The following is a 13,363-nucleotide window of genomic DNA, read 5'->3' as shown; positions in this document are numbered from 1 at the left end:
TGCGTCCGCCTCAGATAAACAAAAGCTGAGAGGAAAACTCCCTCGGTCTGTGGAGAGTTCTGTCTGTCGCGGCGTGAAAAGTCATCCTCCTCGCCCCCCCCCCGCCCTGAAACGTCCCCAGAGGAAGGAAATCCCTTCGAAACTTAGTCTCGGGGCTTGGAGGGGTTTCTCCCGCTGAGGCAAATAGTTCTGTGCCTCATGAAACTCCTTGGTCAGGGTGGGCGCCCATTGCTGAGGGGGATGAAGGTGCCAACTTGAATAAAATATGGGGGGGGGCAGGTAGGCCCCGTCCAATGGATCACATGACGCAATGCACGCACACTATTTGAATGGCAGTGCTCATCAACTTGGGGAGGGATAAAAGGCCCCCTCAAGTATTTTCTTGGGGGGCGGGGGGTCGACGCCCCCTGGACCCTAGGAGTTTACTCCCGTGCGTCGAAGTGTTGCGTGCTATTTCAGTGTCTTCTTGCTGCTATCCCTTATGGACCTGGGTCTGCGACGGGGAAATCCTGTCGTTAAAACGGGCCCAGCTGCTCTACTTTCCTCGCTTTGACGGCCCGCTAAACCGCCCCCCCCCATGAGGTGTGCAATGGAGAATAGAGATCCTGTTACTTTTCCACGGTATTGTTAACAAAGGAATTTAGGGCAGGGTAGTCAGGATCGTCTCACAGCTTTGCAAAAGTGAGGAAAGTTATATTGTCATAATTCTTCCTTCTGAACACAAACAGAAAAGGACAACAGCCCCATTCTTCTTGGCATTCAATCCTTTTCCTAGCCAAGTCCACCTTCAAATAAGCATCCTGGGGGCTCCAGCCCTCTCCTCCCTGCCAACAGAGGCTATCACACAGGTATTAGATAAGTGGACCTTCCTTGTAGCTCACAGTGCCATTTATTATACTGTGGAATCTTTCATTTGGAAAATGGTAAGGTACACAGACCACTTACATACCCAAAATATATTTAGGGTTACAATGATTCATAAGAGTCCACTCTTCTTATGTCAATGTTGGCATTGCTTGTAAAACTGCTATAGGGTTGCATTTAAATAATACACAGCACTCCACTTTATATCATGAGTAAACTTTATCCTTTCTATACTGGTAAGGAAGCTAACCTTTTCCTACCTTCTGTAAAAGCCCACAGCCATACCTAAACTGAAGGAGCATGCCTTGTTAGTCTAGTTCTTTACATTTATTGATACCAGTTGGGTATCATTACGATGCAAAAGTTTAGAGGCACCAAGCTTATGCTAGTTGCTGAACAATATATTTATACTTTTGAAGATCTGAAACATATAGAAAACAAACACATTCTTACTGTGTGTGTGTTTGTGTGTATGCACACACCTATGTATCTATTATGATACCTTAAAGTACCCCCAAAATCACTATGCCCATGTGCCTGCCCAGTAATGTTAATCATTTATCACTGGACTACGACACTGGTTGCAGGAAGGGGGAGAAAAGATAGGAAGATTACACACTGAGTAGCAAGACATTTCTAGTGGTCAACCCCAAAAGAAAGCTGCTTCGGGATCTCTTCACTTGCAGTGTTTCCTAGAGGAGCTAGACACAGACAGACAGACACACACCAGAACTCTCTTTTATTCACATTGTTCAAGTTGACTAAACAGCAAGGGGTCACAGGAAGGAAGCCCCCACCCACCCTGATTAAGAACAGCATGGTGTCCCAAATACTGAGTCACTGTAAACAGAATTAATCACAGATACCACATAAATAAATAAGGAGGGGAGCACTTATAATACAGCTGCAAACAAGGATTTGGGAAGGGGGCAAGGTAAGGAAACTTTTAAACATCACAACAAACTTAGAGGATGTACATCAGAAAGCAGGCCTGATTCTGTCCCGCTGGACAGAACTGAAGGGGAATGGCAGTGCATCCTTGAAGATATTTACCTTCAAGCAAAGTTCAGTGCAGACGGCCTTGATGCTGCAATAGACATAGGATTTGCACTTCCATACAATAGTAAAATTGCACCTCCCCTCTTGTTTATATCATGTCCCTTGGGATGCATTAGGCTGGAGAAGCTAGAAAGAATCAAAGGAGAGAAAAGAAGTGACCAAGGAATGTCAGTGGAGAAGCAGCTATTGGGCAAAAGGAAGTAGAAGGAAGAAAGGCTAAGGGACTGGGACCAATAGGGTTTAATGCATTGTGCTGGGCAGGTGGGGGGAAGGAGATGTGACAACAGATGGAATGAACAGAACAAACCCAGCCCTGTAAGAATGATCCCAGGGCAGGGAGTACATCAACTGGCCCCTACTCCGTCTGGGGCACAGATATGGTAGGTCCCTTGGGGTCATCAAAACGGTCCATAGTCTTGAGACTCATGACCATGTGGAGGCCATAGGTGAAAATGGCAACAAGAAGCAGGGAGGTCAGCAACCCCATCCAGATTCCATGAGAGAAGAAGCCGGCACAGTCACTGGCATAAGAAAATCTTTCACCTGTCACATTATAGCTCTGGATCTAAAAGGGAAAAGAGTTCGTGCGTTAGTGATGGAGGCTGATTTGTGTTCCCCCACCTCCCTCAACACATTCTGTTAACACAGCATAGGATGAAACCTAGTTCTACTTCAGAGACTGCAAGAGGGCTGTGGGAGGGGGTATAAGAGTCCCTTAGGGTTTGCTCAGAGAAAGGAAGTGATACCCATACATCTCCCATTGCTAGAAGAGCTTGTAATGCCTTGATCCAAGGTAGGGGTCACAAAACAGTACATCACAGGGAGACTGTCAATGAACTGTCTTTCTAAAGGATCTAAAACAGAGAGCAGTGGAAAAAACTATTGTCAAAGTCTACTACAGTATACGCTCCCACTGCAACATACCTGAAAATTCACCATGAGCACCTTCCACTGGCTAGCAAAACTGTTGTTTGGCATTAACATGGCTTCCGAGGATGTTGGATGACTGGTCACATAGGTGCAGGCAAAAGAATAATCACTGGGTGCCACAATCTGGGTGGCATTGAAGAGAGCTGGGGGGTTCTGAGGCCTGACCAGCTCCACATTGTGGAGGGTAAACCAGTACCGTGCAGAAACTGGGTACAGCAGGTTTGTCATGCGGAACCTGAGAGGAGAACGGGTGCAAAGAAAGTGAAGACCAACAGCTGGTAAGGTCACCTGGAGCAGATCTCTAAAATCCAGTTAGACTCCCCCATCACCCCACCCCAAATCATGAAGTATTTCTCAAACTTCAGTTGCAGAATCTCTTTGGAATGGCAGGGCTCTGTCATCTTACACCCTGAAATAGTTCCCATCTCCTTTTACTGGGGACTTCTAAGCCCCTCAAAAAGTTTTGACTAAATGTTGCCCACCTGGCTGCTTATGGCCTTAAGACTCAAAAAGGGAGGCATAAATTGCTAAGTGATTATATATGTCATAAAAACAAAACTCTGAGGAGCTGGGTCCATCATACTTACGTGATTTTCAATGGAAACCCACCCACATTTGAGTATTTCAGTACCAACCTACAATGTGGAAAGAAAACAGCAGCGTTAAAACCCACAATATACATCCCCTCAAGTCTGCATAGCCCTGGGACAACATTTCCCCTCCCACCCATCATTTCTATAGCCTTGCCTCAGCCCTTAACCAATTTTGTGAGAAGAGGGAGTATTTTAAGCCCAGTTTCTAGTTCGTAAGACCAAAGAGAGTTAAGTTGCAGGTAAATGCAGGCATTCTGCGAACCCAGAGACAGTGGTGAGCAGGACTCCTCATGGTTTGAAGACAGGACTTCCACCCCCACTCCATCATGGCTGGAGAAGCAAAACTGCATCAGTCAGTAATTATATGGAGACTTGTTTGCAAGTGGCTAGATTTAGACAAGCCACCACAAGGTGCACACACATTTGGTCCTCTTCAGCACCACTGGCAGCTAACATCCTTACTGCATCCACCTGCTTTCCCCAACTGTCCCAGTTTCTGCTTTTGCCTCCAGCCCTCTCTTCTTCATTTCTACCATCCATCATGAACCTGATCTCAGATCCTTTGCCAGCCCTCAACTCACTCAGAAGCATTAGGCGCCCACTTGGACTCGTCCACATTGACAGAGCGTTGCTCTCCAAATGTGAGGTTAGTAAGATCATGCCATGTTGAGCCATTAAAAGCCACGGAGAAGTTGCTGGCCCAGAAGAGTATCTGTGGGGTCCCAGTGACAGGGAACCGAAGTGGTGCAGCCGCAGTTTCCTTCTGGAGCAGCTGCCGACCCAGCCTCTCAGGAACCATATCAGAGATATCTCGAACAACCTGGAGAGGGAGAAAATAAGGCAGTAAAATGGGATTGAGAGGCTTCAGAGAACTGCCTATGCTTCAACTTGTAAGTGCCTCCGCCAAATGAGCCTCCCTTCCCCACCACCTCTTGCTTTGCTTAGAAAAGATCACGATGCGTTGCTTTAAGAGCCATGGCTATCCGTAGTCATTGTGGTAGCCAAACACAGCAGGGCCCACTCAATAATGGCACCGGTTCCCTGGAAAACTTGCCCTAAAAGCTTACCAAGTTCCTATAGTGTTGGCTTTCTTAGCAAAAAACACAAAACAAATAATCCTGCTGGTTTTAGAACTATCTTAATGTATTTTTAGTTTACTGTATTTTAATTGTTCTCAAATGCTTGCATGCCATTAATGTGCCTGCCTTGGGAACAATGTTTGGGGGCCTAAAGGCAGGGCATAAATGGAAGTTAATGAGATGAAAGGACATTCCCGGGAATGGAGGAACACTCAGAACAGGTATCTAACCAAGGTAGGATAGGAATCTAAAGAGTCATGTACCCGTGAGGGCCGCAAAGCAGTCAGGATGGCTGTGTAGGGGATGTCCTCGGACTGAAGAGCACTCAAAACTTGTCCAAGGATTTCATCTGCAAGGAGAAATCTTGTTTTAGAAAGAGAAACTCTCCAAAGGCTAGAGACTCCCACTTATGAAAGCACAAGCCCATGAAAAAACTTCAGTCCTAAGCAGCACTACTTGTAGCCTAAGAATCCAGCCTCATTTATAAATGCACCAAACTTCCTGGCTTTCCTATAAGACTGGTGTCCCTTCTCAGAGAACAACAGTCACTTTACAGCTATGGCTCATTTGCATGCATTAATTCACAGAGAAATATGCAGATTCTTGTTGCTCCCCCACTCCCTATTTACTGAACATATATCCTGCCCTTCTTCCTGAAGGAGCCCAAGACCTCAAACTGCGAGGCAACAAATACCCACCCAGAAAGCTAAATGCAAGGCCAGACGTTCCAAGCAGTGACCTCTCAACCCAAACTCAGCCCCATCCTAAAAGCTTCCAAACAACCCTGCTCCACAATGCTCACCATTGCTGGTTAGAACTTCCTTTGGGGCCATGAGACTAGAGCTGGAAGGTGGGGGAGGAGGAGAGAGAGAGAGAAATAAGTTCTGTTATCTTCTTTATATAGGAAATGTCATCAATGCCATCCTAGCCGGTGGGACAGGTTTCTGTCATTAGTTCAATGGCATCTGTGACCATATTGCCTCTCCATGTACAATTATCTTGGATAGAAGAGAGTCCACAACCTTGGCAACTGAACGTACATTTTAAGACCATGCAGCGGACTGAACACCAGGGCAGCCATCCTTGACTTGATGCCCTCCAGATGTTTTAGGCTACAATCCCCATCAGCCCCAGCCAGCATGGCTAATCAGGCATGGTGGGAGGGCAGCAGGATGGAGAAGGCTGTTCTAAGGGAAGTATAATATACACTTGGGAACAGGGAGTTCTGAAGCAGTAAATGAGGGATGTGTCCACATACCCTATAAGAACAGGAAAGTACAAGTGCCAAGACACAATGGCAGGCTAGAAGACATTAAGATCTTGGGGTGCCAAGGGGTGTCAACCGTGAGAGCTGGAAACTTGCTCTTTCAAAGTTAAAATAAGGTAAGTTTCTCAGAATGTTAAATTTCATGCTAAACAGCATGCTCTGTTCTTTGGAAGTTAACCTCACGGACACAGGAATACACCAGGGCAGCTCATGCATTAGGGGAGGTTTGCTTCAGTCAATTTGCTTCAGTCGTAAGATCTGCCCACATCGCTGTGCTGCTGCCAGCCCCACCAGGGTTTCATCTGCACTGCTAACATGGCCCCAATGCCTTCACCATTGCACCCTTACCGCTGCTGTTGCATTGTGGCAGCAACGCAGCCACGGGTACAGTTGTGGTGATGGGGCTGGCAGTAGCGCAGGCATGATAGTGGGGGCATGGAGGGGGCCCAGATCTGGGGGGAGAGGGCATTGTTGTGGGGCCGGGCAGAAGATTCCACTTTGCATCCAGTGCCATGGGGCCCCTTGGCAATGTAAGGAAATGTACTATGGAGCTGGTTACAAACCCCGTGGCATACGGCAGTCGTATCAACAGCAGGGCTGGCAGGCTGGCGTTGAGCCGCAGCTCCTGCAGGGTGTTCTGATCAACGTGAAGAGGAGATATGCCCAGCTTGGCCTTCAAGAAGGCGGGGACAGCACTGGCTGCAAACCAATCCACAGATGGAAGCACCAAGGACGACGGAGCGGCACCAAGCGCATTCTGTCAAAAAGACATGGTTAAGAGTTAGAGCCAGAGCCACAGGATTTCCTAAGGCAAACAGCATGCCTGCCCCAGCCTGGTGCTTTCCAGATAATGTCGGACAACAACACCCATCATCAATTGCCACACGGCTGTGGATAGAATTCAGAGCTCATTCTGAGACATGCAACTTTCTGAAATTGTACAATGTGTTGAACAAGAAAGCTATGTGTTGAGAAGGCTTATCGTCAATGCCCCCCACTTGCAAGGCATCTAAAATTCTGTGTGGCCACAAGAGGTACACTAATGGACCACAGACAGTTTGCAGTAAAGACACAGATATACGTTTGCATTGCATAAGAAATCCAGCAGCCGTTTAAATCCAGACATGTCCATCTTGCTTGCTGAAAAGGGTTGGACTTTCCAGAATGAACTTAGTCCATGTTCTGAACATATAGTGGAAAACATACACACTGCTTCTCCTTTGATCAAGTTTATGCACCCTTCTAAGAATGCTTCCAGGCGGCTTCTTCCCCCAGCAACAGCAGTTTAAAAACATAAAAACAGCAGGCAGATTGGTAAGGGAGACAGAGGTGTTATTTCATAGTACACGTAGGATGAGAATTTGGCACCAACACTGCTGGCATTCCACTGCAGATTTGCAGTATTTTTATCCTGCTCTCCATCATAAAGGAATCCTAGGGGGGCTTACATATCTCAATAATAAAGACAGTCCCTGCCTTCAGGCTTACAATTTAGAAGTCACAATATAATAGGAAAAATTGGGGGAAGCAAATTTAGGCACTAGTTCTTCTTAGTTACAGAATTTTTGAAACAACTAGCTAGACTGGGACAAGTTCAAGCAGAGAAGGAGCCAGAAACTGCTAAGTCTTTCAGCCGAGTCAATGGAGAGGCCCTGCATTCCCATCTCTCCCTCTGCTATTGTCTGATAGAACAGCTGCTGCTAGATGACCGTGGAGCCAGGAGGCAGGTCAACTACTAAAGGCCAGCATGACAATCTAATGATTCCTGGCATAAAGTAATTTTTAAAACTGTTTCTAAGAAGAAGGTAGTGTTTCCCTGACCAATGCATGTGATGCTCAGTTCATGCACTGGCTGTTTCACTGTTTCCAAGGACATCATTCCATACGACTGTGAATCATTTCCATCTCTAGAAAGAACTTCTCTAAAGCCAGGAGTTAGGTTTTGTGCAATGCACTTTTGAAGCATTTCAGAATCCTACCCTGATGAAAAATATTGAGCATCTTCAGCAGGGTATCCTATGTTTCTTTTATATTTCAATTTGTAATTTCCTTTCCAAAAATATAATTTATTTAGGTTTCTCATTCACCTTGGGTTCTTTGGAAGAGCCAATATCCAGCAAAGCCTCTGACAGCTTAGACACAAGTTATTGTTGTGTTATCTTTTATTAAATTCAGAAGAAAAGTACAGAGAGGAAATGTACATGTATTTAATTTTTTCTCAGACCTACACCCAACTGTTGGCATCTTCCAATTCTAGCCAATACAAAACTTGGTTAGAGCTTGTTAACGTTGTAGCTAGAATAAAGTATAATCAAAATTTTATTCCACACTTCGTCCAAGGATGCAAGTTTCTCCTCCATCCCCCAGCTCAAGTTATTTTTCTGCACTTTATCCTCTAATCCGGCCTTTCTCAACCTTGGGTCCCATGATGTTGCTGTACTACAACCCCCATCTTCCCTAACCACTGGTCCTGCTGGCTAGGGATGAGAGTTGGGGACATTTGGGGACCCAAAGTTGATAAAGATTGCTGCAACCTAAGGAAGTGGAACATGTGTCCCTTAACATGTTGATGGACTACAAAGCCCATTATCCCTCACTACTGGACATGCTGGCTGGAGCTGATGGCAGCTGGAGCCTAACAACATCTGAAAGGCCTGTATGCCAACAGAGGATCAAAGAGCAGAGCAAGATGCTCCATCTTACACTGCAGGCCATGGAAAGAGGAGGAATGGGAAAAGCACAACCCTAGTTAGCTGTACCAGAACTTGAATTTACAATTGCTCTTAAAGTTCCTCTTTTTTATTTATATTCTTGGCACAGCACTGCAGTGCAGTGCAGTGGCCCATCAAAAGTATAGACGTATATATAAAAGCAGGGAGAGACACCGGCAACGTGCCTAAAGTATAGCTCCCCATTTCTCACTTACCTCCAGATTGGGGAAGGCACTGTCTGGCTTGTTTCCAAAAACCCCTCCATAGGCTGTGAAATCCTCAACACTGAGCTGGGAGAGAAGATTGATTTTTTAAAAACTTTTTTAAAGTACAATTTTTAATGTTTCACAGTGATGCTTTTGTATTGTGTTTAAAAATATAATAAAGAATAAAGAAAAAACTAGAAGCAGCTTTTGACAGCAAGCACTCTGCAGGCTCCCAAACCCTCCAGATTAGAAAGAGCCTAGCTTCTACAGCCTCCATCTTATATTTTCCCCCAATCACGTTAACAAGCAGATGCACAAAACAGCCTAGCCACAATTCATCATCAGAGGAACTAGCAAAGAGAAGGGGGGGGGGGTGATAAATGGAATGAGGAAGTGATAAATAGAGAGTCATGAGACACCCAATTCACATGACCAGCAGAAAAAAGTTTCTTCTCCTTTATGCTGTACAAGCTCTGAAAAGACTACAAGCACCTCTTTCTGCTCAAGCCCCAAATGGATGAAATGGGTGGAAACAGCCCTTTGGACAATTATTGAATTATGCAGTTGAAAAAAAGGCCATTTCCAGAAGATAATTCCGACCTCTAAAATGAGAACTAGATTAAGTGGGGGAGAGGTGGCTGAAGGGTATGCCTGCGGTAAAAAGTGAATTACCATACTTTTCGTCCTATAGGGCGCACCGGCCCATAGGACGCACCTCGGGTTTTTGGGGGGGGGAGGGAATGAATTAAAAAAAAATATTTCCCACCCCAGCCGCGGCTGCCGCCTCAAGCCTTGCGCACACCCGCCCGAAGCTGCAGCCCCAAGCCTCGCGCGCCCGGCGGGACCTCCCGGCGGGTGCGCAAGGCTTGTGGACACCCACCCAAAGCACGGGGAGCCCTCCGGAGGGCTCCCCGTGCTTCGGGCTGCAGGCTGCTGCCCACAAGCCTTGTGAGCCCGCGGGAACTCCTGCCGGGCTTGCAAGGCTTGCGGATAGCTTCCTGAAGCCTGGAGAGCGAGAGGGGTTGGTGTGCACCGATGCCTCTCGCTCTCCAGGCTTCAGCGAAAGCCTGCATTCGCCCCATAGGACGCACACACATTTCCCCTTCATTTTTGAAGGGGGAAAAGTGCATCCTATGGGGCGAAAAATACGGTAATTGAAAACTGCCAAGCCAGTTAATGGCTCCCAACCATAAAAGAGCCAAGTGTGTTTAGCTTGGAGAAGAGGAGATTAAGGGGAAACATGACAGTGGTCTCCAAATATCTGAAGGGGTGTCATGCAGAAGATGAAGCAAACTTGTTCTCTGCTGTCAAGAGAACAGGACTAGAAGATATGGGCGGAAATTGCAGGGAAGCAGATTTTGACTAAATAGCGGAAGAAACTTCCTGTTGGTGAGAGCTATTTAAGCAGAAGCTGGATGGCCATCTGCCAGGGGTGCTGCCATCGCCTCCTGCACTGCACAGCCTACACTGAGCACAGGTTTGAGCTAAATGACCTCCATAATTCTACAAACTCTCAGCACTGTCACAACAAACCCAGGGTTCCTTAGGAAGGAAAACTTTTCACTGAAGATCTGCATCTGTGGTGCATTTGTGTCTGCCAGGGGCCAGACTCACTTTCTCCTGAAGGAACAGCAGCACATTGTGAGGTCCACCGTCTAGTGCAGAGTCCAGTAAAGCTGCAAGCTGAGTTTCTGTCACCACATGGCCCTCATGTGGTACTGCCAAGGGAGACCATAAGGAGCTGTAATCACAAAAGGAAGAGAGACACACACAGTGAGAAAGGGAAAGACACAGAAACGGGGTCATAAAAAGAGCAGTTGTGATTACGTAGATGGTCTTTTATTTCACAGGTGCCATCTCCCTACTCTTAGACTAGCAGATAGGAATACAGTCGTACCTTGGACTCCCAAAACGTTTGAAAACCAAATCACGGCTTCTGATTGGCTGCAGGAAGCTCAATCAATGCAACTCATTGCAGCCAATCAGAAGCCATGGAAGCCCTATCAGACATTTGGATTCCAAAAGAATGTTCACAAACCGGAACAATCACTTCCAGGTTTGCAGTGTTCGGGAGCCAAAATATCCGAGTTCCAGGGTGTTCGGGATCCAAGGTACGACTGTATATTTGTCTGTTTTATGAGGACTGAAGGTCTACTTCACCCATTAGAAAACAAAGGGCAGAGAAACCCAATGAAGGTTTGTGTTCACTATATGGCTGCTGCTGAGGCCAACTCAGGGCCTATCTACACTCTGCTGTACATTTAAAGCAATATCATACTGCTTTAAACAGTCATGGCTTCCCCCCCCCCCAAAGCATCCTAGGAAATGTTTACAGAGTTCTCCGAAAAGAGGGATTGACTGCTAAACCACTTTGAGAATTGGAGCTCTGTAAAAAAAGGGGGGGGGTTGTGTGTGTCTCCAAACAACTCTCAACATGCTTTACAAACTGCAGCTCCCAGGATGCTTCGTGAGAAATCCCAATGGTTTTGATGATGCTTTAAATGAATAGTGCGGATGGGGCCTTAGTGTTCAAAGTTATGTGCCACGTGCAGGCTGGGTTCAAACCCCCAACTCAACCATATTCTCAGTGGGGAAATCACCATTGTTAGCTTCTACAACTGAAAAATGAGAACAAACCACACAAACACATCACACGCGAACCAATACCCTGCCAATCCAGTGTCAAAGATGCCACAGCTCAGGTAGCCTCTTTGCCACCTTTGAGGCAAGACATGATTTATGAACGACTTACCCCAAAGGTGGGAGCCTGCCATTATCTGTATGTTGCTCTTTCCTGTCCCTTCCATACTTTGACAATTCAAGTATTTGTTTTGTGGTACACACCTTTTTATTGAATTTGTACAATAAATTCTGTTACATTTGGAATGGTTTTACTTGTTTTATCATTGTAACTGTTTTATCTGTTTTCATAATTGTATATTGTATTGTCATTAGAGGTCTTGGGATCTTGCGGTGAAAGGCAGATAAGAAATCTTTAAAATAACAGTAATAGTCATAATCATCATCATTATTGTGAGCCTACAGTGCCAAATGAAGACCAATCTGCTGCTGTTTTTCTAACTATGAGTTGCTCAATTGCCCCATTTTATAAAGCATTTGCTACATTATGCTTTTGGAGTGTGTGAGGGAATAACAATATGCTCAAATACAATTATGATTTTTAATTACAAATGTGTCTAGAGACTTTAAAATCTGGGATTCTCTACAATCCCTGGCTACACGTATTTAGAACTGGCAAACATTTTTGCCACTATAAAGCAGTTGTGAGACTGACAGCCTTCTCCAGATGGCCAAAGAATGAACTAGGGAACAAATTAGAATTGGCTCTTTCTCCTTTTAGCATTTAATCTGTGCTCGTCCCTGTGGCTGGGCTGATAAGAACACACTTCAAGGAACAAGGCAACCCAATGGGCCACCCTAGTTCCTCACTGTCATGCCAAGATCCCTAGAACCAGCCTTCCACCCTACCCTAGGAGTGTGCATTTCTACTCTTACTCTCCAGTAGACATGACAGTACCCAGCAACCTATTGACTTCACTATATTGCAAGGCTACTTTCATAACCCACTACATACACAGAAGAAAGCCCCAAGCTGTCATTCTTGAGTTACAAACTCAGACATCAAGCACCCCTCTCTGATGAGAACAGAAGAATGTTTTGTGCTGTCCAGTACCAGAAACTTTATTGCTGGCTAACTCTGGTTTTGCAATGCATTTATGTACCTAAACCTAGATTTGGGTGCAGCTCATTATGGGAAAGCGGAATATAAGTTAACCAATCCATCAGAAAAGCCACCAAACTCTGCACTCAACGCAGCTCATGAACAAACCTGCCAGACAACAACACCTTTGCAAACATGCATTTGTGTTGTGTTTCCAAGCGCAGTGCAGCACACTTTCAATACCTGAAGCGGCTAGTGTGAACAAGGGCAAGCCAGAGCAACTGAAGAGACATTGGGTCAGTGGTTCTCAAGCTTTTCTTCTCTGGGCCATACAGTACTTTCAGAATAAAAACTTGCTTGTGGCACACCGAATACATTGGAAAACAAAAGCAAACAGCTCCTGGCAGTGCTCGATTTATAACCCAGAACACAAATCATGGGACATCTAGAGAGTACAAAACAACGCAGCTACATAAGAACATGGATCATTACATTCAGCAGAGCATGAATTATAATTATTATTATTATTATTATTATTATTATTATTATTATTATTATGAGACGTCTCAACTCAGGGTTTGTGGGCAAAAGATTCCTGCACTGCAGGAGGCTGGACTAGACGGCCCTCGCGGTCCAACTCCACAATTCCATGATTCCCCCAAAATAGTGTTTGCCCTTGAATCTTCCCCCTTGCAGAACCACTACATTCAGAGAAACAGGCGAGTTGCCCGTGCGCATCAAGCCGTCTGCGGATCTGCCCCCAACCGAAGCGAGCCTCACCGCGCCCCCCCCAGCCCAGGGCCGCCCACCTACCTGCGGCTGGACCAAGCCACCAAGGGCACCTGCCCTGTCTGCGCGGACACCAGACCCAGCAGCGCCAGCAGAAGAAGCCCGGCCGCCTCCCGCACCGCCATCTTGCCTTCCCTGCTTCCTGGCTCCTTCCAGCAGCAACGCTTCCCCTGCGCGCCCCAG

At 46.1% G+C, this 13,363-nt stretch overlaps 1 protein-coding gene across 1 annotated transcript; it reads right to left on the bottom strand.

Moving 5' to 3' along the window:
- Positions 1-1,588: 1,588 nt before the first annotated feature.
- Positions 1,589-13,363, bottom strand: ATP6AP1 (ATPase H+ transporting accessory protein 1). The gene is made up of 10 exons (XM_083482818.1): positions 13,205-13,363; positions 10,324-10,450; positions 8,719-8,793; positions 6,356-6,549; positions 5,328-5,368; positions 4,789-4,874; positions 4,028-4,266; positions 3,441-3,488; positions 2,848-3,088; positions 1,589-2,488 (listed from the first exon to the last, which is right to left on the bottom strand). The coding sequence occupies exons 1-10, from the start codon at positions 13,303-13,305 to the stop codon at positions 2,279-2,281; spliced, it is 1,362 nt and encodes a 453-aa protein (XP_083338944.1). The 5' UTR covers positions 13,306-13,363; the 3' UTR covers positions 1,589-2,278.

The sequence above is a fragment of the Podarcis liolepis genome (assembly GCF_965112155.1).
Source record: "Podarcis liolepis genome assembly, chromosome: 17".
Classification (NCBI taxonomy): domain Eukaryota; kingdom Metazoa; phylum Chordata; class Lepidosauria; order Squamata; family Lacertidae; genus Podarcis; species Podarcis liolepis.
The sequence above is the reverse complement of the archived record's forward strand: the minus strand, read 5'-3'. Positions and strand labels throughout refer to the sequence as shown.

Bases quoted from the DNA above. Each gene is read 5' to 3' on its own strand.
- ATP6AP1 (XM_083482818.1), bottom strand. From the start codon at position 13,305: ATGGCGGTGCGGGAGGCGGCCGGGCTTCTTCTGCTGGCGCTGCTGGGT. The intron at 10,451-13,204 runs GTAGGTGGGCGG...TTGTGATTACAG, and splicing joins GTGGCTTGGTCCAGCCGCAG to CTCCTTATGGTCTCCCTTGG. The intron at 8,794-10,323 runs GTGAGTCTGGCC...CTTCTCTCCCAG, and splicing joins TGCTGTTCCTTCAGGAGAAA to CTCAGTGTTGAGGATTTCAC.